Source organism: Protopterus annectens, chromosome 7.part0 (genome assembly GCF_019279795.1).
Source record: "Protopterus annectens isolate FY-2018-M chromosome 7.part0, PAN1.0, whole genome shotgun sequence".
NCBI classification, from domain to species: domain Eukaryota; kingdom Metazoa; phylum Chordata; order Ceratodontiformes; family Protopteridae; genus Protopterus; species Protopterus annectens.
The window spans coordinates 1,472,178,010-1,472,203,328 of NC_056739.1; the positions used below are offsets into that span (position 1 = coordinate 1,472,178,010).

The 25,319-nt window shown below is 38.4% G+C and overlaps 1 protein-coding gene across 2 annotated transcripts in view; it reads left to right on the forward strand.

Annotated features, from left to right (window-relative positions):
- Positions 1 to 25,319, forward strand: part of LOC122807082 (deoxyribonuclease gamma-like) — a 925,207-nt gene that overhangs the window by 175,676 nt on the left and 724,212 nt on the right. For both annotated transcript variants that reach the window (XM_044078020.1, XM_044078021.1), the window contains exon 2: positions 18,916 to 19,015. In XM_044078020.1, coding sequence (XP_043933955.1) covers positions 18,916 to 19,015 — 100 coding nt within the window. The remainder of the gene's footprint in view (positions 1 to 18,915; positions 19,016 to 25,319) is intronic.

Sequence of the window (25,319 nt, forward strand, 5' to 3'; positions counted from 1 at the left end):
CTTGGGGTTCGGGGTGTGTAAGTGAGTTAGGGTTAGGGTGCAGGTAGGGAGAGTGTGCGGTAGTGTCGGACCTTAGGGTTAGGGTTTGGGTTAGGGCTAGTGGATATGTGTTGTAGTGTGTCGGTGTTATGGTGTTCGGTGTTTCGCGTTGTCGGGTTTGTGTGTTGTCGGTTTTCTGGCGTCGGTTATTTCACTGTCGGCGAATCGGCGTTTCGGTCATTAGAAGTAGACCCCTTCAGAGACCTCCACCTCATTACCATGGTCAACAGAACATGCTGGAGGGACAGGTTCATAACCCAGAGACTACCCACGATATGGAATAGACTTCCCATACATGTCAAACAGAGCACTGTCAGGTGGCACAATGCCAGGGTAATCCTATGGGCAAGGCTTGTAAAGGCTCTAGGGTCATTAGCCTAGTACATGCCTAGGAATCTATGAAAATGGGTATGAAAATGGGTGTGAAACAGAGTCTGCAGCAAGCATAAGGTACTCAGCAGGAAGATCATCAGTAGAACAGGGTTTCAGTTTCTTTTTTAGCTGTCTAACATATGATGTGGAGTCAGGTTGAGATTAAAGTCAGGGATGTCAGGGCTAGTAGAGTTTCGAGGCTGATTACATGGTCTGAGATAACTGGAGGTAAGAAAGGCTATGATGTCAATGAAGTGTTAAATATGGTAGCCATTTGAGAGAGGGATAGGTGTATAGGGTTTGGTGAGGAAGGAGAGCCAGGTTGAAAAATTGTTTTAATTGAGCTCTAGAATTTCTTTGGATTTTTTTTATTATCTTTTAGCACTGTATAATGTGTATGTGTGTGTATATGTATAATTATATATAATATATATATATATATATATATATATATATATATATATATATATATATATATATATATATATAAAATGGGTCCCCTTCAGAATGATGAAATTCAAAACTTTGAAACCCATATGATCGCAGACCGTATGTTCAAAGTTTTAAAATGCCAACCTTCTGAACGGGAAATAGAGTACAGCGCAGACCGGGAAATTTCCCTTGTCCTCGCTGTAGTGCAATCTCGGAGTTGGCATATTTAAGTAGGGGGGGTGGGGGGTGCAGGAGGGTGAAGCCCCCCTGCTATACACAGTTTAATGTGTTTTTATATATTTTTTTTTTTTATGGTCCAATTCACATTTTCGAACTTTCAAATGTTCAATCATATGGTCTAGGCCATATGAATTTTGAACATTTGAGTGTTTGGTTATGTGAAGTGTGTGTGTGTGTGTGTGTGTGTGTGTGTGTGTGTGTGTGTGTGTATATATTTGTGTATATGTATATATGTGTGTGTGTGTATCTATATATGTATATACATATATATATATATATATATATATATATATATATATATATATATATATATATATATATATATATAAAATCTCTAATTTCAGTTTTTTTGAGATATTGAAATCGAATCCACACAACACTGAAAGCCCAAAATGGCAAAATTTAAAACCCCGAACACACAGCCGACCACACATATACCACAACACCCACACTACAAAATAAACAAACCAACACACATCCACAACCCTACATCACAAATAAGCAGGGGGTAAGCCCCCCTGCACCAGCCCCCACACCCCCTACTGATATATACTAACTCCGAGATCACACAAACAGAAAACAAAAGCAAACACACACACACTTATCACACACATCAGCACACTCACATACACTCAAACCCCCACCCAAAACCCTTACAACATACTCGCTTACCTGACATTACACCTAAATCCACACACAGCACCGCACACCATCCACATACAACCCTGGACATTAGTTAGCGTAAGCAATAACCGCAAATTCTAGATATTCGAATTCACGATTATGTAGCTTCGCTATTTCAAAACTTCGACTTTTATAGTCTTGAGATACTGAAATTTGGCATTTCAGTATTTTCAGATTATGAAGTGTTTATTGTCTAGGTGAATTTCCTTCTTTGTAAAGTTACACAACTCTTCGTGTAGATCTAAGGTTTGAAGGGTTTTATCTTTGTGCCATTGTTTCCATGCTTTGTGTCATTTTTGCATTAGAATTTTAGTCAAAAGGGTCCGCCAGGACTTTGAGTATTTTTACTCTTATTTCTAGTAGGGGCAAGGGTATTTAAAGTATTCATGAGTCAAGGAGGAGAAGAGATTAGCAGTTTGAACTCATACAAGTTAAGACTAGTAGTAGAGATGTTAGATGTTGCAGATAACTAGTCAATTTTAATGTCTCCTGAGATGATAGTTTAAATATTTGTAGTTATCCAGTGAAAATTTTCAAAAGCTAATATTACCTGGTAGTATGTACAGGGCAACTATGCATAACACTGAGAAGAGATATAAGAAGTCATGGATTTTGGAAGGTTGGTATGTTAAATTTTGAGGGATGAGAAAGTTAGTTATATACAATTGCAATGTTTCCCCCCTTTTTTGTGTAGTCTGTCACATAGAATATATTGTAGCAAGGCAATAGAATTTCAGATTTTTTTATGAGATTTTAGCCATGTTTTGGTAATGAGACTAATATCTGAGTATTAAAGAAGCCATGCTTTAAGCGCTGTAACATAACTATGAATAGTAGTGGAGGTAAGGAGAAGTTTTGAGGGTGTCCATATGTTATGGGTAGAGGAGGATGGAGTGGATGACATTGATTGGCTGGGTTTTGGATGACTGTCACTACAAACGGTGATTTCAGAGAACAGTGGATTTGGATTATTTTTTTAATAAAGTATATGAAACTATTCCAGGTTATACCAAAGTGAACTGAATAGTTAGACGTTTTGTATTTGAAAAGGTGAGTAGGTTGGACATTAAATAATTTTGAGGAAACTGGTGTAAAGGAGGGTTTAGCCTGAGTATAGCTAGGACAGCTGTTAGTGTTTGGCTGTGAATAAAGTGAGAGAGTACCATGGTAGGTAGTGAGGAGATAGAAAATGAATAGTGGAGATGTGAAGATGCACAAGGATAACATGGTAGATACAGTAGACTGTGGAGTAAGTAAGGGGAGATTGTAGCTGAGTAAAAAAGAAAATATGTTAAAAGAGAAGGAAGGAAAGATGGTAAGGGGAAAAATGAGAGTGGATTTTGCTTTCTGGAGATTCCCAAGCAAGGTGATATTTAGGGGATGAAGAAAGGTAAGATTTTAACAGCAAATAGTTAGTGGAATGTAGAATAAAACATGGTGTAGCAGGGTGAATTTGTGAATTAGAGGAAGTATTATGAAGAAAATAATTAAGTGGTTAATGTGCATAATAAAAGATTTGTGGACATTGTGTTTTTAGCCAATGTTATGAAAGGAAGGGTAATAATAAAAAATGACTTGCTACGGAGCTAGAAGAAAATATTGTACAAGGGAAAATGGAGAATAACATATATAGATTGCAGTGTTAATAAAAGAGAATTAAATGAAGTACAGTAAAGAAGAATGTGTGGGGGTAAGGTGACACACATATATATATATATATATATATATATATATATATATATATATATATATATAGGGTGCTGAGGTAGTAGCAAAGATTGATGGGGATGGTAGGAAGAGGAGGGGATAGGAATGAGGAAAGGAAGGGGAGGACATAGGTTAAGTATAAATTTAGATAAGGAGGGGTCGGTTTGAATTGGGGGCAGGGTAGGGGATTATAGTTAACTAGAGCATAGTGAGGGTGAATGAAGGGGTTTGGAACCCATCACAGATAGATGTATTGGCCCAAGAAAAATAATTCATGACAATGGAGTAAGGGATGGTATAAATATCCGTATAAGTGCTGTTTCTAATTTAATGTGAGTAACTCCACAGGACAGTGGAGCAGAGAAAGTTAAAAAGGTTGCTCATAGGTAAGAAAGTTGTACATATCAAGATATAATGACTTTAATATGCCTGAAGTACATTAACACATGAAGTGTCCTTTTCTTTTAGAAGCATTGGCTTCAAGCTCAGTATTACAGGTGGTTTTAGTATATTTTCTAGTGGCACCCAAAGATGACAGTCTATATACTATCTGCACTTAAATATATTTTGCAGGCTACAAATCCTCCTAGCAGGAGATAGATAATTTTATGCAGAATGACATTGCGGTGGTGGTGATGCGGTAGCGTTGTTGCCTCACAGTAAGACATTGTCCTGTTTGATTCTCAGCTAGAGCATCTTCTGTGTGGAGATATGCATGAATGGGCGTACCTTCGTTGAAGGTTGTGCATCAGAGCTGGCAACTCTGCACGTAGAAATCTACTGCCAATCATTAGCGGACCGGAGTTCTGCTGTGGCGACCCTTAACTGGGAAAAGCCGAAAGACACAACAGCAACACAAAAAGACAGGGAAACTGATAATTACTGAGTGGAAGGGCAGTCCTGCAAGTCTGTTAAAGAAATAATGTTTTTGAGGTGAACAAAGATGCATGCAGATTTTTGAACAAAATATTTTATAACTTTAGATCAATTTTACCATATGTTTGTTAGGACTTATTTAAAATGTACTTACTTGTAGTTAGTAATTCTGCTTTAAGGTTACACTGCATAACTCATGAAGTGCAGATTTGAATAAAGAAATCTTGCTTTTTTTTTTTAACTGGCTTCCCAGAAAAAAATAGGCCAATACAATGCAATGCTAAACCCCTTAAACATCCAGTTGCTGTTGACCGCTTGTAACAGTGTTTTTTACAGCCTTGTGCATCATAAAAAGCAGTAACCAACAGTGGTGGTCTTTAGCAGTACTTATAATACGTTTCTGGCTTCCTTAAGTTTAGCAATGGATTATTAAAGGAGAAGCTGTAACCTAAATTAACATGGCAGATTGCCCGATTCTAACTACCTCACAGTGATTAAGAAAGACACCAACTTGCTAGAATTCGTTACATTCTCTAATGACCCAAAAAAGTAATTCAGACAAACTTTGAAAATGGAACAGCAATCTGGAAAGTTATGACAGGGAGAGAAACAGTGAAAAAGAATGACCATGCAGTACTGCACACAGTAGCTTGTTTATGCAAAGTCCATACACAAAAGCATTTACTTAAAAATACAGACTGCCACTTGCACTCACAAATATTACGCTTGAAATTAAGTTGCATAAAGACAGTTTCACATCAGTGACAGAATACCATTATAGTGTTCCAGATATAGTCTTTCTTGGTGAAAGACTGTCTTGTGCTATAAAATTCAAATACAATACCAACATTTACAAATCAACACATTTGGGATTCATGTATGCTGCATAAAGTGTTCTGAAGTAGCAGTATTCACTGTGTTGTAACAATTAGAAATAACACTGTAAGCAGGCCTGTACAAGCAACAGCTTTAACAGCAATGCAGTCCTAATAGCATCAGTATTTAAATGCCAGTGTGTTCACAAATAAGCAGATCTTAGACAAATGCTTACAACACAGTATATGAGTTAGTGTAACCTACACAAATGTAAATATTCCTCTACAAGCAGCAAATACAAAAACACATTGTTGTAAGGATTTGATCTACACAATGTTAACTGAATCTGTACATGCAGTGAGTTCAGATAAACCCCAACCATAAACAAAGATCGGTAAAGTAAGTTTAAAATGTAAAAAGTTCAAAAAGCAACTTTCAGTATACAAAACAATTTACTTAAACATGAGAGAGAGAGAGATTGATTCTGTTGTGTTGTAGAAAGTTAGTGACATTTGTATTAATTTGTAAAGGTTATAGTCAGTAAGTAGTGCCAGTGTGGGGAACTGTGACAATCGTTTTCTCTCTGGGAAATCACTACTTGTGTGATGTCTAAGTGTGTGCTGACATTGATTCCACCATTTTGGAAGATTTTCCCCATCTCCAAATTAGGTGTGACTGTATAGTTGTGTGTATATATAAATAAGATCATGGCTGAGGGATGAGTGGCCTGACCGCAATATATATATAAGATCATGGCTGAGGGATGAGTGGCCTGACCGCAGATGAGGGGAGACTTGCCCCCTTGCAAAATCACTTAGGATTTAATTTTCTTCCTTGTATTTTGGAAATTTGTGCATTTAACTGGTAGTAGGATTTTTAAATGCAATTCTACCAAATGAATGTTTCAGCATGTATGATTCTAATCATTTTTATACTAAATATGATTTTACCGTCTGTATTTGTGAGTAAATGTAACGCATACTTGTATGTAAAACAGCCTATTATTACTATTGTTGCAGGTGTTTGTATCAAATTTTGTTTAACTGTTAACTATTAATAATTAAGGTAAATATATATGTATTGTCTGCATTCATAATCCTACACTGCTAAAGTATGCAAGGCAAATGTGCAAACAGTGGTGCTTTGCCAGTGTGCTAATACACTATTTATAAACCACCAGTGCTGGTTTTCACATATATGTAGCTTACATAAAACTTCCTGAGCCGACTGTGGAGAGATGGGAGTATGCAAGCTGAAGGTAAAGGTGCACATGTGTATGAACTGCAACATGTGATGGTTATAGAACAGTGATGGTGGACCTTTTGGGCTCATCATGTCAAACATTTGGAAATTGCCTATCTTGACTCCGCTGGCATGTTACCCCCCCCCCCCCCCCAAACAGAAGAGAAACAATTCTTTACATATTCATTTGTTTAAAAAAATACAGTCCAGTCATGTTTACTGCTGTGTATATTACTACTTTTAAAAGTAATTTTGAATTGAAATAAAACTAATATGGAACACACTGCATTTGATTTGATTAACATCAATTAATGACGTTTTGTTGCTGAGTTTTAATAGACAAGTACAGAGTCACATATTTCTTTTCTTTTTTTCATTCAGTTTCTTCGGTAACTCTGGTGTTGGTGAACGCTGGTGCATCACCCAAAATATCATGGAGTGTCACCTTTGACATGCGTGTCATACATTTGTCATGACTGTTATAGAATATAGGGAATAGAAGGTGGATGTTGGGGTTTTTTTTTTTTTTTTTTTTTTTTTTTTTTTTTTTTTGGTGGGATAGACCCTCTTTGTCTGAAAATGTATAAGAGAAGTGGGATAAGGAGGTAGATAAGCAAGGGTGAGGATGCTTGGTGGGGAAGAAATAAGGGTTTTGTGGAGGCAATGACATAGCAGACTTTGTTATTCTTTTTGCTAGACAATCAGTATCCTGGAGTTTGTAACACGAGTTACAGATCAGCATTAAATTTTCCAGGAGGTCTAGAAGAAATAAAGTGAATGTTTAATGCCTATAGTCTAAACAAGAAAATGTGCATTGTTGAAACTTTGTGACTTTTTTGTAGGGTGTTGGATCTGCACTTTCATTGAAACCTGGTTTAAGGTCCCATCTACCATTTCCAAATTATAGGACATTAATTCCTTTCATTACTTCCCACGGTACAGGCATTGGTAGGGATGTGACCACCTACATCAACACAAACCATAAGGGGCATGTAATAGAAACCTTTGTAATTGTAAGTACTGCTGAGTACTACCTAGCTGGTTGTTCTCATATCCTGACTAGGACCCTAAAACAACAAGTAGAATGTTGTCTTGTGGTCTTAGAGAGATTAGTAAACAAAAGTAATACAGTCCTTATGGGCAACTTCAACTACCTTGCAATTGATTGGGACAGCACACAATGTAAAGTCAAAGCCAAGATCACCCTAGCCTACAAACTACTAACAGTAGCAAAGTACTTAAACAAGGCCTGCTATGAACTTAAGGTTTGAAATAGAATGGGAGAAAATAATAGTGCTTAGTAGTTACTTATGGAAATAAGAGGTAATACTTATGAATGTACTACCCTAAGAATTAATTGTTTGACATGTTCAGAACAATATTACATTACTGATACTCTGTGGAGAATCCCTCATCAGGCCCATCATACATACAATGCCCCTTTTGGGATGTACCTTACCCGACACCTGCAGCAATTAGAGAGACACCAAAAGTATCTCGCCAAGAGGATCAAGGGTCTCAAACAGATGCCATATGAAAAAAACTCCAGCTCTACTCAGTTGCATACCGCCTACTTCGAGGCGATCTATGCCTGACATACAAAGCTATGTCAAATCCAGAATTAATGGACATGCTCCACCTCAGTAAATCTAAATCCCTTAGAGCCACACGCTCGAGGGACTTGAACCTCAGCACAGAAATAAATAGAACTTGCTGGAGGGACAGGTTCATAACCCAGAGGCTCCCTTTGCACTGGAATAGAATTCCAGTTCATGTAAGGCAGAGCACCTCATTGAATCTCTTCAAGAAGAATCTCGGTAAGTGGATGGGGGATCATAGGTTTGTCCTAGGGATTACTCCCGTGTCACTATTAGACAGAGGCACAGTAAACTAAACCTTAAAAAGGGCACAGTATACTCAAATCAAGGGGTGGCGTAAGCCATACAGAATCGGGCTAGGCTTATAATTGCCCCAGGGCAGATAGCCTAGTATGAACCTTGAACCGCCTAGTATGAACCTTGAACCTATGAGAAAATTAACTCCAAATTCAGACCCCCAGTAAATATGGCCACTACAATACTATGCTTATATGGTGGCAACACCACCAACCATATCTCCTAATCTGACTGAAATAGCATTGGGCAAAATCAAGAACATCGGTTCCAGCGGCACTGCTAATATCAGTGATACAAAACATAGATAAACCCTGTTCACATGTTAAATGAATCCTTTCCACAGACTTTATTCTCAAACTATGGCAGTAAATACAGTAGTCCAGCTCTTAATGTAGGTTCTGTAGCTTCTACAAAACATAGATAAACCCTGTTCACATGTTAAATGAATCCTTTCCACAGACTTTATTCTCAAACTATGGCAGTAAATACAGTAGTCCAGCTCTTAATGTAGGTTCTGTAGCTTCTACAAAACAGATAAACCCTGTTCACATGTTAAATGAATCCTTTCCACAGACTTTATTCTCAAACTATGGCAGTAAATACAGTAGTCCAGCTCTTGATGTAGGTTCTGTAGCTTCTACAAAACATAGATAAACCCTGTTTACATGTTAAATGAATCCTTTCCACAGACTTTATTCTCAAACTATGGCAGTAAATACAGTAGTCCAGCTCTTGATGTAGGTTCTGTAGCTTCTACAAAACATAGATAAACCCTGTTTACATGTTAAATGAATCCTTTCCACAGACTTTATTCTCAAACTATGGCAGTAAATACAGTAGTCCAGCTCTTAATGTAGGTTCTGTAGCTTCTACAAAACATAGATAAACCCTGTTCACATGTTAAATGAATCCTTTCCACAGACTTTATTCTCAAACTATGGCAGTAAATACAGTAGTCCAGCTCTTAATGTAGGTTCTGTAGCTTCTACAAAACATAGATAAACCCTGTTCACATGTTAAATGAATCCTTTCCACAGACTTTATTCTCAAACTATGGCAGTAAATACAGTAGTCCAGCTCTTAATGTAGGTTCTGTAGCTTCTACAAAACATAGATAAACCCTGTTCACATGTTAAATTAATCCTTTCCACAGACTTTATTCTCAAACTATGGCAGTAAATACAGTAGTCCAGCTCTTGATGTAGGTTCTGTAGTTGAACCCAGAAGCTACAGACTTATCAGTCTCATCCATATCCTGTGCAAGGTTATGGATGAGACCTTTAATCTCCTGTTTATAGATGAGAACCAATATGGGTTTGTTAAGGGAAGGTTATGTCTGCTGTATCTGATTATCTTTTGGAGGGGATTACAACTGCCCTGGATGATGAGTTAGGTGTACACATGACCTACTTTGCTCATGAAATGGCCTGTGACACTATATTAACAGCGAATATAAGTAAACTCATTGAGTCTGTTTATATGTAGTATGATAAACTGACAAGTGACTTTTTTTAGTAGAACCCAAGTGTTAAAGGTGGCAGTTCAACTCTCTTCCTCCTCAGCTGAAGTTACCATTGGTGTATCATATAGCTTTTTTCTCAGTCCATATCCAGTTGATATCCTGTTTTCCAGCATGAGGGTTGACAGTAACTGACTGTCAGTCACCAAGTTTGCTGTTAATTGCAAACTAGATAGCACTGTCCTCATTTTCCTCTCAGACAAAATAGTTGTCAAGAATGGGTTAGACACGGACCACATCTACTACAAAAATAGTGACATGGCCTTCAGGCATAAGAAATATGGATTGTAAAGTATGAAATTATGTAGCCCCTGGTATGTTCTATACTGAGGGAAAGCACTTAAGATAAATGCTTTTGTGAAAGACATGAATGCAGTGTTAATATAGGGATGTGATGTTTGACCAACAGGATGCCACAGTGGTATGAAAGGCCTGCAGTGTAACCCATATGACATGTAAGAGGTTTATTAGTTTCAAGGGGACGAATCATTGTTCACTTTCTTAGCCAGTTACTTTAGCTTCATTCTGTGTTTTTTGTTTTGTACCAGACTTACAAGTCAGTTAAGAGGGTACAGTGGTTTCTCAATAACAAGATAGATGGGCTTAACAACTAAGTTCCTCAGACTTTAAAGTTCTTCCTCTTCTTGGCAACATTGCACCTCCTGAATGAAGCTCTGCCTTGTTTTCTAAGTCATAAAAACACTTTTCCCCTTTAAAACTGTTTGCTTGATGGGTACCAGTGGGGCAGCCAGCATGAATACAAAGTTAGTCAACCATATAATATCCATTTACAATAGCAGCATCAACTTAGTAATTTCTCTGCCTTTGGGACAAACATTTTCTGCCCTTAAAGTAATTCTAATCCTTCTGTACCTTAAACGTCTTTGATATAGTTATGAATATGTTTAAGTTTCAGCATGGGAGAATAGCCATCAAGCTTTGATAATGCCATTTATGTCAAGTTTCTCAGTGAAATTATAAAACTGTATTTCTTTAGAAAGCTGATTCTCAAAAACTTTCTAATTGTTTTGTGAGGGTGATGTTATCTCTCTTAAAGGACCGCTCTATTCACCAATGTAGATAGTTAACCTTGTCTCAGAGTTCTCCATGTAATGTCATTGAGTTGTAGTTAGTATGCACAGATTCCTTTCAGTTATTTCAGTTCCTCTTTTTTTTTTTATTCCCACTGTTTGCAGACTGTCGTCTTCCTGTAATTTATTCTCCCATTAATTTCTCTCCAGGTGAGAGTTGTACCTGGCCCATTCCTTCCCTGGAAGGTGAGATCTGATTGCTGAACCATCATTCTGGCAGTCTAAGTGTTTTTTTTTTTTTGCTTTTGCCATGACCCTCCTAGCATTGGCTGATGTGAACACCCATGGCGTAATGGGAGGCCCAGCTATGCCCTCCCAAAATGTGTGCACTCTTCCACATGGATGTTGCTGAGGGCTACCATCACTGGCATGTCTGATGCCCGGACAAAGCTTACAACCCACTCTGTGGCCCTGTTCATTGTTTGTAGACCTCTGCCTGCATGGGATTGTGATCAGCTGACTGGAACGACCCTTCCAGCCAGGGTGGATGAGTTAGCATCATTCACTCACTCACTCCCACCCTCCCCTGGCCTACTGTTCCAGTGCTTGAACCACTAGTCAAAATCTATTAATTTGGGGTGTAGTTGGGGCTTTATTCCTCTGTGACACACAGCTGGGTGTTTCTGTGTTTTTTTTTTTTCCTTCCTCAGTTAAAAAAGATCCAGCCGTCTTATATTCTTGTTATTCTGCAAGTAATCCACCTCAGCCTACATGACACGGGGAGACTATATTTTTCTGTAATTTACACTAAGTCTCTGCTCAAGTTTTTACATGCTAAGCATGCATTTTGATGATCTCACACTTAAGGCTACTGTGAAATGCCTTTCCAATGAGTTGGATATCAGGGAAATCTTTATATGAAGAGCACGGATCATTTTTACTGCAATACCTCATAAATAAATTGGTTAAGTACTCTCATTTTTGAGAAGCAAATGGTTATTGTTGTCCTTTTAACTGTTAAAAAAATAAATAAATAAGAACATATGAAATACCAGAAGCTGCTTTCAGCTGGCTTGCTAAGTCTATGAAGTATCATCTGTCTGTTACAAGAGCTACTACACCTGGAACCTAATTAAGACAGTACAGGGGATGATGTGCCAGCTGCCAGAACCATACCTCCAACTTGGAATGCATGCTGTAAGATTTAAATGTAACGCAAAAAGCTTTATAGCAGGTTACACTGCTTCCAGAGCTGGTTTAAGATGTCCGTGACTGACATTACTATCCATTCTAAGTGAATGCAAAAGTACCTGATTTATTACATCTAAGGTATGTCAAAATTTAGACACAAGTGCACTGTGGGGACAAAAAAGCCAGAGTATAAAAAAAGTTATGTTGGCGTGACATTCCCTATGCAGGTTATGTTGGAAGTATAACAAAGTAAAAATAATTATTTTGCATTACAGTGATACCTCACAAAAGTCAATATACATTGAAACATCATATTACTTCAGTTTCTGGTGAAGTTTTTGTTAATCCATATGTTACCATCTTATTTAGGAAAGAATAGTAAGTTTTTAAGATGCAGTGATAGTTGTCATGCTTTTTAAGCAGAAGTAAAGACGTGTATTTATATCAAAAATACTAAAAGTAAAAATAAATACATTTCTATATCTCCTGTCTATCTCATCTATCTACATAAACAGATTACTGTTTGTAACATTGCATGGAACTGAGCACTGTCGTTTCCAGTACAGCTTCACAGGAAACTAACAGTGAGAAACCAGTTCATTTACTTCTCTAGAAGCTTTCCTTTGTCATACCTGTGATAATGTGAGGTAGTGCCAGCTATGCCAGTGAGAGAAGGGTAGAGCAAGTGTAATTTTTTGCCAGCATAACTATCTGGAGTTTTGTAAAGATTTTTATGTCATTTGAATATCAAACTGATTTGTACAGATGTGTGTGTTAATGTATTTGTAAAGTTGCTTCTGCTGGACAGAAAATAAATATGCATGTATGCACAAAAACGTTGTCTGGTAACAATAAAGGCTGTCCTCCACTTGTATAGCATGCTAAATCTGTTTTGTGGCATTTGTTTTTTGTGAAGTTCTACATTAAATTATTTTATTATTCATCCAGTGTTGCTCGTTCATTGTCATTATACAAGTGGAGGACAGCCTTTATTGTTACCAGACAGCGTTTTTGTGCATCTAAAGTGTTGGTTGTCTACGGGTTGCTGCTATTTTTTGGTTAAATATGCATGTATGTCAGACTGTATTGTGACTGATGAAATGTATATGTGTTAACAGAGGATGCTGGAAGGGAATGGGTTACATTCAGCTCCGCTAATCTTAAGAAAAATAGTCTGAAATTAAATTACTTGGTTTAGGCCATAAAGATACTAACAGGCCTGAATGCAGCTGGAGATGCAATGTCTGGGCTGAGAACCTGCTCTTATTGTCCTTGGTGGTGAACTAATCGCTACCCTGGGGTGCCAATAGAATGGCTGGTTAGTCTCTGCAGAAGGATGAAAGTATTGGAATTGTTTTACAGTCTCTAGATGCTGGAATAAGTCTTAGCAGGGTTCTGGGTGTGTATTGTGGCACATCTGTGCTAGATCCTGGCTCAATTTCCAATGAGGGGGTAGTGTGGGAAATGCAGAATCAGGTGACCAGATATGTTGTCATTCTGCATCCCAGCACTGAAATTGCATTTAGGTACTAGTGAGAGATGTGATAGAGACACTCAGCACTCTGTTATTAGAAATGACAACAAATACACTCATCCATTTCATCTTGCCTTGCTCTAGCAAGTAAGTAGGGAACAGTAATTCTTCAGTCATTTAGGAAAATCTGGTGAGACTAGTTAAATATTGTTTTTCTGTCTGAATCTTTCCATCTGTGTTGTTTTTTTATATTTTCTGTGAATTGAAACTCTGGTGTTTATTGTAAATAGATATTCAGTATGTTCATGTTTTCTATTTTATTATTTATTGTTAAATGTATCTGCACCTTTCATTGTGGCTGGTCTTATAGAAAATATTTTAACCCTTGTGAAGAATTGCATTTATTTGGTGGCACTGTATCATCAAGCTCCCAAACGGCTTGTTGCTTGGTTAATATGACCATTTGTATAAGTGCTAATTTTACTAAGAGTAATCCTGGTACCCTGGTAAGTGCCTTAGAGTAGCTGGCTTTGTGGGTGTTCTTGTGGCAGTGTAGCTACATTTTTGTTTGGGTGGAAGTGGTAGAGCTGGTAATCTGTGCCAGCCTTTCCCAAGTGTGTGTGTGTGTGTGTGTGTGTGTGTGTGTGTGTGTGTGTGTGTGAAAACCAAATCTTGGAGAGTGTGTGTGTCAGCTACTTTGAACAGGGACACTGAGAGCACTGATCTCACAGAGAGGGTGGTGAAGAACCTTGTTTGGAACACCTGGCTAAGGACTTAACTCTATAGCTGTGTCAGTGGAGAGTCTTATTTGGAGCCTAGAGAGGGAAACCCAGCCCCATGACTGGAGTGTGCTCCCAGTGTGCTGTTAAGGGAAATTGTGCTTGGTGTAGAGAGTTTCTTCTGAAAATACTATGTGTATCCATTTTTGTTTAAGTGAATGTTCCCCACCGGTGTCAGTGGTGAGGATTGAGGCTCCTTGATTATTTGCCCAGAGGAGGGACATCACAATACCCATACATAAATATGAACCCTTAAAACTAACTTGATTCCTGTAAACTTTATTTTATCTCATTTGTTAGAGAAAACCATTGTCAGTCATATGAATCAATATTTATAAGAATTCAGTTTTCTAAATGAAACATAATTTTTACTATTCTTCTCTCCTTTCACGGACAGTATTTCCAGTACCACAGAATTATGCAAATTTAATGACACACTTTTTATTAGCTTAAGTAAGGCTTCTGAGTCTGTGCCCATTTCTGGGATTGCATTTGAACTAGAGCCACACAGTAAACATCACCGTGATATGCAATACCTTTCAAGTTGTCTTTGCTGCCAAAGCCATCGAGTCAAGGTTCAACACTTCTTCTCACCCTTCCCATTTACCTTAGGAATTTCTTCAGGGTTCAGAACTTGGGACTTTACTGAGCACTATTTTTATCACTGCTGTTACTTTTAGCCTTTCTATTAAGAGCATAATACTATGCTCATATGACCCCATAGTCTGTTTTTCAAACAAAACTACTAACTCCGTTTAAACAACTTGGCATGCACCTTACAGTTACCACATGATTGGTTCAGCGGCAAGGTCCTATCCTTAATTTTAACAAAACCAGATATGGTCTTTTTAGCACTTTGAACACAGTTCCTAACCTTCTAGGTGATTATTCTGAGCAACTTTCCATCTTTAAATACCTTGGTATCTGAATAGATAATTTCCCTTAATTACTCCTATATCTGTTGGGAGCAGTTAACAAATTTGAAACCATCCAGAAAACATGCTACAGAGCTCCTTACTTAGACATGAAGGTTTGGTAAAGTAAAAAAAAATGTTCTCATTATGCTGTTAGGTATGGGCTAACACTTACTGCTGGAGCCTTTTTCATTGACATGGTTCTACTCTTGGTAGGTTTAAAAAAATCTGCCATTTTATGTGTAGCTGTTCACCTAGAAAATATCACTTTCACAGTTTAAAACTGCTTGTTGTTTGTTGCTACCCTCATTTGCACCTCTTGCACGTTAATAATTTTACCTCCTAGCCTGACTCCATGGAGCAGAGGAATGAAGCCCTGACTGTAACCATGGCAACCAGGGTTTGATTAGTAGCCTTAGCACTGAGGAAGCCAGTCAGGGAGGAAGAAGAGTGAAGGAGTTCAGACCACTTTTCTCTTCTCTGGGGGAAGGGGGTGTTGCACATGCCTGTGGAGCACACTTGGAGGTGCAAGTTCTCCGGTAGAGATCAGTGAAAACTTCTCATTATTTGATGTTGGTGGATGCGGGCTGCTTGCTGGAAATGTCCCTTACAGAAGTGAAGTAATATTCTTCCCATATAGCCCATTGCAAGCTTTCTTCCTTTATTTAGCTGAGCATGTATGGGGATGTAAGGACACACAACAAAAAAGAAATAGGACTCCTGTGATGGCTGCCTTAGAGATGGCCCATCCCATTTGGCCCTCAGCCCAATGATGGGGAACAAATGGGCTGACTGGTAGGGAGGGGGACAATGATAGGTAAGGAGCAGGGATGAAGTGTAGAAAAAATCTCTTCACCCTCGTAGACTGAATCTCAGAATGCATACCTGATTATGTTCTCTTCAAACTCCCTCAAAACTCCTTCATGGGTCTTTTTCTCCCACAGTAGCCATTCCTCCTCCTCTGTTCTCATTCTAAGGATCTGGAACTCTATCCCCAATTAACACATATGAATTAACCGAAGAACTGACACTACTAAGCTGTTATCGATCAAGACTCAAATCTTATCTTTTTGCTGATAAATCATGCAACTGCTAGTCTGCCATTCCATAAGTGAAGGCAGACAGTTTGTTTTCCCTAAATTTTCAGTTTTCTGCTTAAATTAAATATGGAGATGGAACTACTGACAGAGCTTCTGATTGGTCTATATATTTGGATTTTGTATTATTAGGCTTAACACACCTGCGGGGGTGGTGGTGTGGTAGCGTTGTCGCCTCACAGTAAGACGCTGTCCGGTTCGATTCTCAGCTAGAGCGTCTTCTGCATGGAGACCTGCGTGAATGAGTGTACCTTCGTTGAAGGTTGTGCATCAGGGCTGGTAACTCGGTATGTAAAAATCAACTACCAATCATTAGCGGACCGGAGTTCCACTGTGGCGACCCCTAACCGAGAAAAGCCGAAAGACTCAACGGCAACAATAGGCTTAACACATTAATTTATTTCTTTGTATTTGTAACTGCCTATGATTTCAAAAGGACCTTTGGGACCAGGTTAATTATAAAATGGCTAAGTAAAATCAAAACTAGTGTAGTGGTGCAGCTGTTAGCATTGTCACCTCCTAGCAGGAGGTTCTCTGGTTTGATTCTTGGCTGGGGTGCCTTCTGTGCAGAGTCTGCATGTCCTCTCTGCACTCCAGATACGTGCATCTGGAACACATCTCCACAGGCCTGTACTGAAAATGTGCTCTGTCCCAGTTGGGCTTTCCTGGAAACAAATAATAATAGTGTATATACTTGCCAGTTTAAATACCATGTAATGGGAATATAAATACCATGTAATGGGCATATGTTACGAAGTATACTTTTTAAAGTAATGTATTTCTTTTTAAACTCTAGCATATGTATTATAGTTTATGGTAATATATTTTGTTAAGTTTGACCAAATGGTCTTTGTACTTTCTGTGGTTTAGGGAGCTGCATTTTGAACCTGGAATACAGTTACATAAGTTCTGACCATACTCCTGATTTTATGTTGACCAGTAGCAGAAATATCTTACTGCAGAGGCCATTCCTTTTGGCTGTGAATAGTAGTTTTGATCTCTAGCTACCAGTGGTATAGAATACGTCATGACTAAGGTAAATATGGCTGCTTTAAAGTGAAGCGGTGTATAATATATACACTCAAAAAGTGGCACTGCTTATCTGCGACTGTTACATCATGTCTTCATTCCTGAATACGGCTACTGTTTAGTTATTACTCACTGGTCAGGTGGATGGTAAGAAAATAGCATGTACGCAGCAGGCCTGAAAATAATTACAAAAACGTTAAGTACTACACTTGGGTTTATTGAAAAATTAACTTTGTTTTGTTTGTCGCTAGACTGCAGCTGCTCAATATCATTTGTTCATTTAATGGAAAATGTACCTTAACCTTACAGGGAGTGACTTTTTTTTTTCTTGTAATATGACGTAGATGATGCTTAGTGCTCAGAAATCCGTAGGTATATCATTTTTTTTTTTTTTATTTCCACTTGTTTCCTAGACCCAGATCATGGAGGTAGCAGTAATTTTCCCATAATCAAATCTCAGATTTTAGAATAAAATTTCTCTCGGCCTGCATGACCTAGGCTAGACAACAGATTCTGTAGGCTTTCCTGTTTGGTCATTGTTCCAAAACTGTCTTTCTGAGACCAACAAAATGCTCTAAACAGCTTAAGTGAAACTGTTTTCAGAAGAGTCATTGGAAAAATTATCATATGAAGAACAGAGCTGGCCTGTACCAGTAATGTAGAAGGGTAAAGCCCTGACTATGGCCCAGGTAACCAGAGCTTGAACAGCAGCTCAGGTATCTGATGACACATGCAGGAATAATGGACATGCTCATTTGAGGGAGGGGAGATTATGCACATTTGGGGTACATGTACATGGTTTGATTACCCTGATGGAGTCCAGGGAAAGAAACGCACTGCTACCTATAGGAGTGTGGGGCAGTGTTCCTAGTGTCATTCCCTTGAAGTGAGGAATGGATTAGCTTTGACACCCATTTGACATTCCCCCTACAAGATATTACTCACCATACATGGGGGAGTGGGATATTGGAGGAAACGCATCTCATCAGCTGTATGACATCGATCTCATCACTGATCCCATACTTGAGTCAGGATTAGTCCAGGGGAAGGTAGGGTTGGCTCAGCAGACCCAGTAGATGAGGTGAAGCCCTAGAAGCAGTTGAAGGTCAGCTGCATGGAGCTGAAATGAATAAAAAGAAGATGGATGAGGTGTACTGCAATGTGACATAAATAAACTAGCAAGTACTGTCATTTATGGCCATGGAAATGTTGTTTATTGTCTTATCTATAGAATTAATGACTATCAGCCTGCTTTAGCAGAAGTGACACTTTTCAGTGCTTGTGATGCATTTTTAGTGTACAGAATATCAAGGTAAGATATTTTTTCAGTTCTGAGGTAGAAGTTTCTTGTTAATTTTGCTATAATAGCATGTGTAGGGGAATTATTGCTGCTGACTACAAGTGAGGATCCTGATGTTTTCAAAAACACTCGTGGTTCATCAGCTTTATTTTATTCAGTCAAATTTTTAATTTCCTGATGTACACTGCCAAGTGTAATTCTGTGGTATTATTTTATTGTTTTATTTACGTATTGTAGGCATCAGCTGAACATTTCATTGTTTTATTTACGTATCGTAGGCATCAGCTGAAAACAAAGATGAAGATTGCATCATTTAATGCAAGGAGATTTGGAGCAAAGAAGATTGCCAACAAAAAAGTTCTTTCAACCATTGTAGAAGTGAGTGATAACAGACAAGGAAATAAACTAGTCTGTCATTTGCCTCCTGTCATGATCCTTTTCTTATGTTCCGCACAGACGCAATCATGCACACTCATGCAAGTCCACATGAGTGCACACACACACACACCCTTCTTTCATCTCTCACAAATGTCATTCAGTTGGTCATATTGTGAAAAAATAATAATTCCTAGCATTTAGAATTATGGTTCCATATTTAATGTTATTCAGTATGTTAGTATTAACTATTACACATGGTATACAAACTGCAGTTTCTGAGATTACCAAAGAAGCAAATGTTTGAAACAGTTCCTTGAAACAGACCTTGCAAATAGACATGACTTCAGCCACAAATACAGATCCATTAATAGTCTTTCAGCTGTGTTCATGCAGGAATGATCTGTTAATATTGTGTGCATGATATAAAACTGACAATTCCCAATGTTCTGAGTTTCATTTTTTGCTCTATTTCAAAAGAATCACTCCTTATATAGCAGTTTCTTAAAAAGAATTTTGGGAGCATAGAAATGTAATTTTAAGGCATCAATGAGCATTGTTAAGAAGTTGCAGCTTCTCTTACTACAAAGTAAAGAAGATGGGCTTGGTCACTTCTGCAAAAATGAACTATTTTAAGAGTCCCTATTATTTTAAGTTCCCACATAAGTACACCAGCATGTTTTGTTTGAAACTTAACTGCAAGTTTTAACACACGCCATGCCACCCAAAGTGCTATGCTGAAGGGTGCTGGGAAGAGTATAACCTTTGCTTGTTTGAGACGAGTACTTTTGGGCTCCAAAGGATCCCAAAACATGTGCTGATTTGTATTATTTTTTGTCATGTGCAAGTAATGTCTTCAGGTTCTGTGGAAGGTGTGAAACAGCATTCCTCTCCATGAAACTCATCCTTCACTTATATGAAATATGTTTTATATCTAAAGTATGACACTACACTGTTTACTTTTTCTATGCATTTTGCTCTGTTTTGTTTGCCTTGCTAGCACAATTGTGACTGAAAGGGTATTATTGACTGATTCAGACTGCCTACTCATTTAATAAACATAATTAAATAAATAAAGCTGCAAAATGGTCTGCAAAACCATGCAATCTGGAAGTCTTGCCTGACATTGTTGTAGACTAACTATGGGGTTTAGTTCTACAAAAATATATTTATTTCTCCCATGCTTTCACAGATTTTAACTTGATTATATAATTTTATTTTTTCTTTAGTATTCATTTGGAGACTGTATATTCCATGGTGTATTTAATAAATTGAAACATTTCAGGTTGCCATTTACTACTGAAAATATGTATATAGTTGTAAATATATATATATATATATATATATATATATATATATATATATATATATATATATATATATATATGTACTTCTAAGATAGCTTGGATTATAATGAACATTTTTTTGCATGTGTGTTAAATGTGTAGAGCTACAAGTATGAATGTTAGGGCCAGTGAATATGATTTAGACTTCCCAATCGTGGTATCTGTGGAAGTATAGTCTTTAAAATCATTTTCTGCTGTTTCCTGTAGGGCAAAGGATAACACCTGCGTTCAGAATGTAATCATCACATTTGTAAAAGAATGTAGGTGATGTCTCTTTTTGAATGCAGTGACTTGAATGATTTTATATATATATATATATATATATATACGCACACAGACACACATACATTTAGATTCCCAAGTGTTGATATAAAGTCCAAATTACAAGTACTTAAACTGAGAATGTTATTTTAGAATGATGTATTCAATCATTCCTTTTTACATTTAGATGAGTTGCCTTTGAGTCAGGGATTCCATCCCATTGCCTTAACATCATAATCAGCAGTCTGAACATGTACATCATACAGAAAAGAAAGGCAAAATATAAAGTAGAACACAACTACCCAGCAACTGAACAGATGACACAAAGTTTGTGTTATCATTATTAGCAGTTATGTACCCTTCATGTTTATTGAGTATATGTAGCTTGTCTTTTGTAGAAGAGGGGAGATGAGCCGTTCTCATAACTTTTTATTATACTCCTACTGCTCGAGTTGTTTTAGAATGCATGCTGCTTTGAAGTATTCCATCTGATAATACTGTGTAACCAAAAAAAAAAAAAACAGTCTGCTGTAAGGCACAGGCATTGTTTTTGTGGTGTTTTGGTATAACGTATTGCAAAATTGTGGAGAATAACAGGAAGGATTGGGTTATTAGTAATTATTTGTCTCCTTTCATTTTAATATGCATGTTGGTATTTTAAACTGAAGCATAGCATCAATCAGTCTAAGTACTTTTGTGTGGGTGGAAGGGAAAAAATTCTTCTTTACTTTTTAGGGTGTTGTTAGAGGTACATTGTTCTGAAGGGTAGGCTTGTTGAATTCTTTTATGCTCTGGATTACTCTGAGTTGAATTCCTGTGAGAGTCTTGTCTCTGTCTGCCTTTCTCTGTCTCTATCACGTGCACTCTGTAGAAGTATTTTGTATTATCCTGTTTAACAAATCAGGTGTTTGAGTATCCTGACGTCTGCATTTCTTTTGGAATAGTTTGAGCATAGGGCTCTAGAAAATCTAATATCTTGGAATGTGTACCCATAAACAGTTTTGCTAGTCAGGAAGGAAAACTGGGTATGCGTAGCCAGCAAAACATACAAAGTCAAATCCTTATAGAAAGAAGACTGCTTAGTTACAGTCTGTAGCATCATAAATATAATGTATTTGGTATTGTAACTCAAATACAGCAGTATCAGTATTTGTCCTCTCTTCGACTGGATTATTTGGAAGGTTTTATATAGATGTTTAGGTAGCCATAAATAGGTTCATATGTAGTTACAGACATGCAGTCCAGGAGATCATTAAGGAGCCTAGTCCAGTTTTCCCATTTCCAGTTTTTCCATTGCCCAGAAAGTACTGTCTGGATAAATGACTTGCTCAGAGTAACAGAGGAGACAAATGGAAGCTGAAGGAATCAAACCATAGACTTCAGGAAGCAGCTTATTAATAATTCATAGCTTTAGTCCGATACACTAACTGTCCACTATTTCAAGAGAGGACATGCTCAGTTCACTAAGTACTTTGGGACAAAGAAGCAGTAGAACAATGTTGTCTAGATTATTATGTGTACAGACACAGTGTTACCGCCATCACATTCACTTTAACGCACAGCTCTCTGAATGCTACCCACAATGCACTTGTATGAACTGCACATAATGCTTTGCATTTATTATGCTATGCAATTATAGTCAGCTGAGGGTAGTATCTGGTTCTTGAAAACCATACAATTTCTAAGACACTGAACACACACACACACACACACACACACACACACACACACAAACACATATATCCTCCTTACAGTTTAATACATAGACTATGCCTGGCTGCAGCCTTGCATATATGATAACATTAATTCTTGGGGTGTTTAAGCCCATGAATTGCATTATATATTACTTTCACTGCAGAGAAAGTAGGCCAATGGTGGTATGGATAATACAGATGGTCCACTGGTGAGATATGCAGTATATTCAACTTGCAAAGTAAAGATGGCCTCAGAAGTGTCTGCTGCAATACAGAAGCTATAGTACCTTAGAAAACATTGCCCAGTACAGGACAGACTTGTACTCATTAAATGTGACAACATTTCAACAGGCTTCTAGTTTGTGCATATATGTGTCTTGTGTGGCTTTTTGAATCTCGAGGATTTCGGGATGCTGTAAAAGATTATACAGCACTCTCTGTTGGAAATAAGCTTTGTAAAATATCTGGTCTTTAGTCAACAGTGAAACAAGGTGCAATAACCTGTTAAAGTAAGAAAGTGTAAAGGTCTTTTAGATTTTTTGATACTATGATGTACGTGTTTCACTGTTGCAGTCCTAACAAATGGGTTATCCGGCTCCCAGTAGCCTTCAGTTGGCCAGAATACCAAATCTAAGTAAAAATGACATTGGTTGCCATCAGTTGTAAAGGACATCAGGGCATCTGATACAAAAGGGGGCAGCCAATGTCACTTCCTCAGTCTTCCTTGCCACGGAGCCTGAAGCAGAAGCTTTTCATGCATGAGTGCTGGTCGGCAGTTTACCTTTGTTGAATTCCGACTACAAAGTGTTGGTCTGCTACAGCTAAGTACCCCATTGGGGATCCTCTTTTCTTGCCTTAACGAATGTCAGAAAAAGTTAATAATTGCCTTACCTGTGGAAAGCAGATTCCCCATAGAGATTTTCATTCCTGTTGTATTATCTGTTTAGGCCTTGATCACGATGTTCCCAGTTGTAATCTTTGTGCTTCCTTTAATCCGCATGCTATCTGTCGTCGGGCTAAAATTTTGGGTAAGCATTTTGGAGTTTGGCCTAAGTTTGTGGGTATGGCGTCCACCAGTTTTCAGGCTTCGGATATTCTGAAAAGGTGTAAGGACAAGGACCATGAAAGGCCTCAGAAAACTTAAGTCATCGGATGAGGCTAAGTTGGTCGTCAGTCAGGCGGGAGCCAGTGAGATGCTTTTGCAGTCCCTGCAGTCAGCAGATGTACAACCGCAGGCCTTGGTTGAGTCCCTTAGGCCTTTGGCCTCCAGTTTGCCTTCCAACCTGTCTCTGGTCACCTCTTCTGCTGGAGCCGGTATCGCTAAGCTGACTCCGGTGTCCGAGGCCTTCTGTTTGTGATCTGACAGCAAACTTATTCCTTCTACTCCTACTGCTTCTTCGGCAGTTGCCAGGCCTCCTAATTCTTTCAGGCTTGCAGGTAAGCCTTCCATCCATAAGCCTATGAAAAGGCAGGATCCAGTTCCTTTTAGTTCTCCTCAATCCCAGATGGTTAAAATGGCTAATGATTTGTTATCAGGGGGTTCTCAGCCTCACCCTCCTAAAAGGAGTAGGAAGGTTTCTTCTGAGGTTTTGTCCTGTTCAGGATCTGTTTCTTCCAGCATTTATGCTGATGAGAAATTTTCTAAGGCTTTTTCTCCCTTTGGGGATTCAGATGCAGAGGAGTCCATTCCTTCAGCTTCTCCTCCAGAGGATTTCTCTTTTGGTGACACTTTAAATACCCTCAGGGAACATTTTAAATGGGAAAGCCAGGATTATCCACAATCTAAGAAACAGATTAGGGAGTTTCTTAATTTACCTTGGCATAAGTCTCTTGCTATTCCCCCTGTGTTGGAAGTTGCTGATTATGTTTTTCTGGAAAATTCCTTGTCCCCAAATTCGGTTCCCCCTGCTCCCAGGAAACCTGACAGGTACTACAGAGTTCCTGATTCTCATTTATTTCTTTTCCAGAACCCGTTGGCGGATCCAGAGGTTATTTTTCAGGGCCCTAAAGGGGTTAAGGTCACTGTTACCAGGAATCCTGTTCCATTGGACAGAGAATCTAGGAACCTAGGTAGGTGGGGCAAGAAAGTTTATACCTGTGCCATCCTAGCCATTAGGGCTACCAATTGTCTTTTTCATATGCTGAAGTACCAACAGCACACCTTGGAGGCTATTAAGTCTAAGATTGCAAATGTACCTCTTTTGGCAGAGAGTAAATACGTACAGGATTTGTTGAATTCAGCCACTCTGGTCAATAAGCATTCTTTGCATTGTGGTTTTGACATCATTGAGGCCTCCAGTTGGGCTACGGCTACTGGCTCTGTTATTAGAAGGCATGCTTGGCTCAAAGAACAGCCTCTTCCAGAACCTGTCAAGGCTAAGCTTTTGGATGTACCTTTGCATAAAGACAATCTTTTTGGCAGCAAAGCTGAGGAGGTGCTTAAGAAGATGGAAGATAAGGCCAAGTCCATGCAAACTGTTAAGGATTTTCTGCAAGTTCATCCCCCTCGCTTTAGTAGGAATTACCCTTCCAAGAGTTGGACCTTTCCTGATGCCAGCAGACAGAACCGTTCCAGGACTAGGGGTTACAAATCTTCTAGGGGGCAGACAGCTACCCCTAAAAGGTGTAGGCAGTGGCAGGCTTCCACTTCTAAGGTGGGAAGCTCCAAGCCTGCATCTCAGTCAAAGCACTCTCAATGACTTTTTACAACTTTTGCCTGTTCTTGCTTGCCTAGGGAGTCCTTTAAAGGGTCCTTTTTTCAGATGTTTGGGCCTCTATCACAAATGACAAATGGGTGCTCAGAATGGTGTCTCTAGGGCACAAGTTTTCTTTCCGCACCTTTCCAGCTCCCAAGAGATTCCCAGATGTTCCTCCAAACCAAAAGGATGAAGTAGAAAATCAAATTTTGTCTTTGTTTCATCTGGGAGCAATAGAGTCAGTTACTGCTCAGCAGGTAGGCCAGGGCTTTTATTCCAGGCTTTTCCTAGTTCCAAAAAAAGAGGGCAC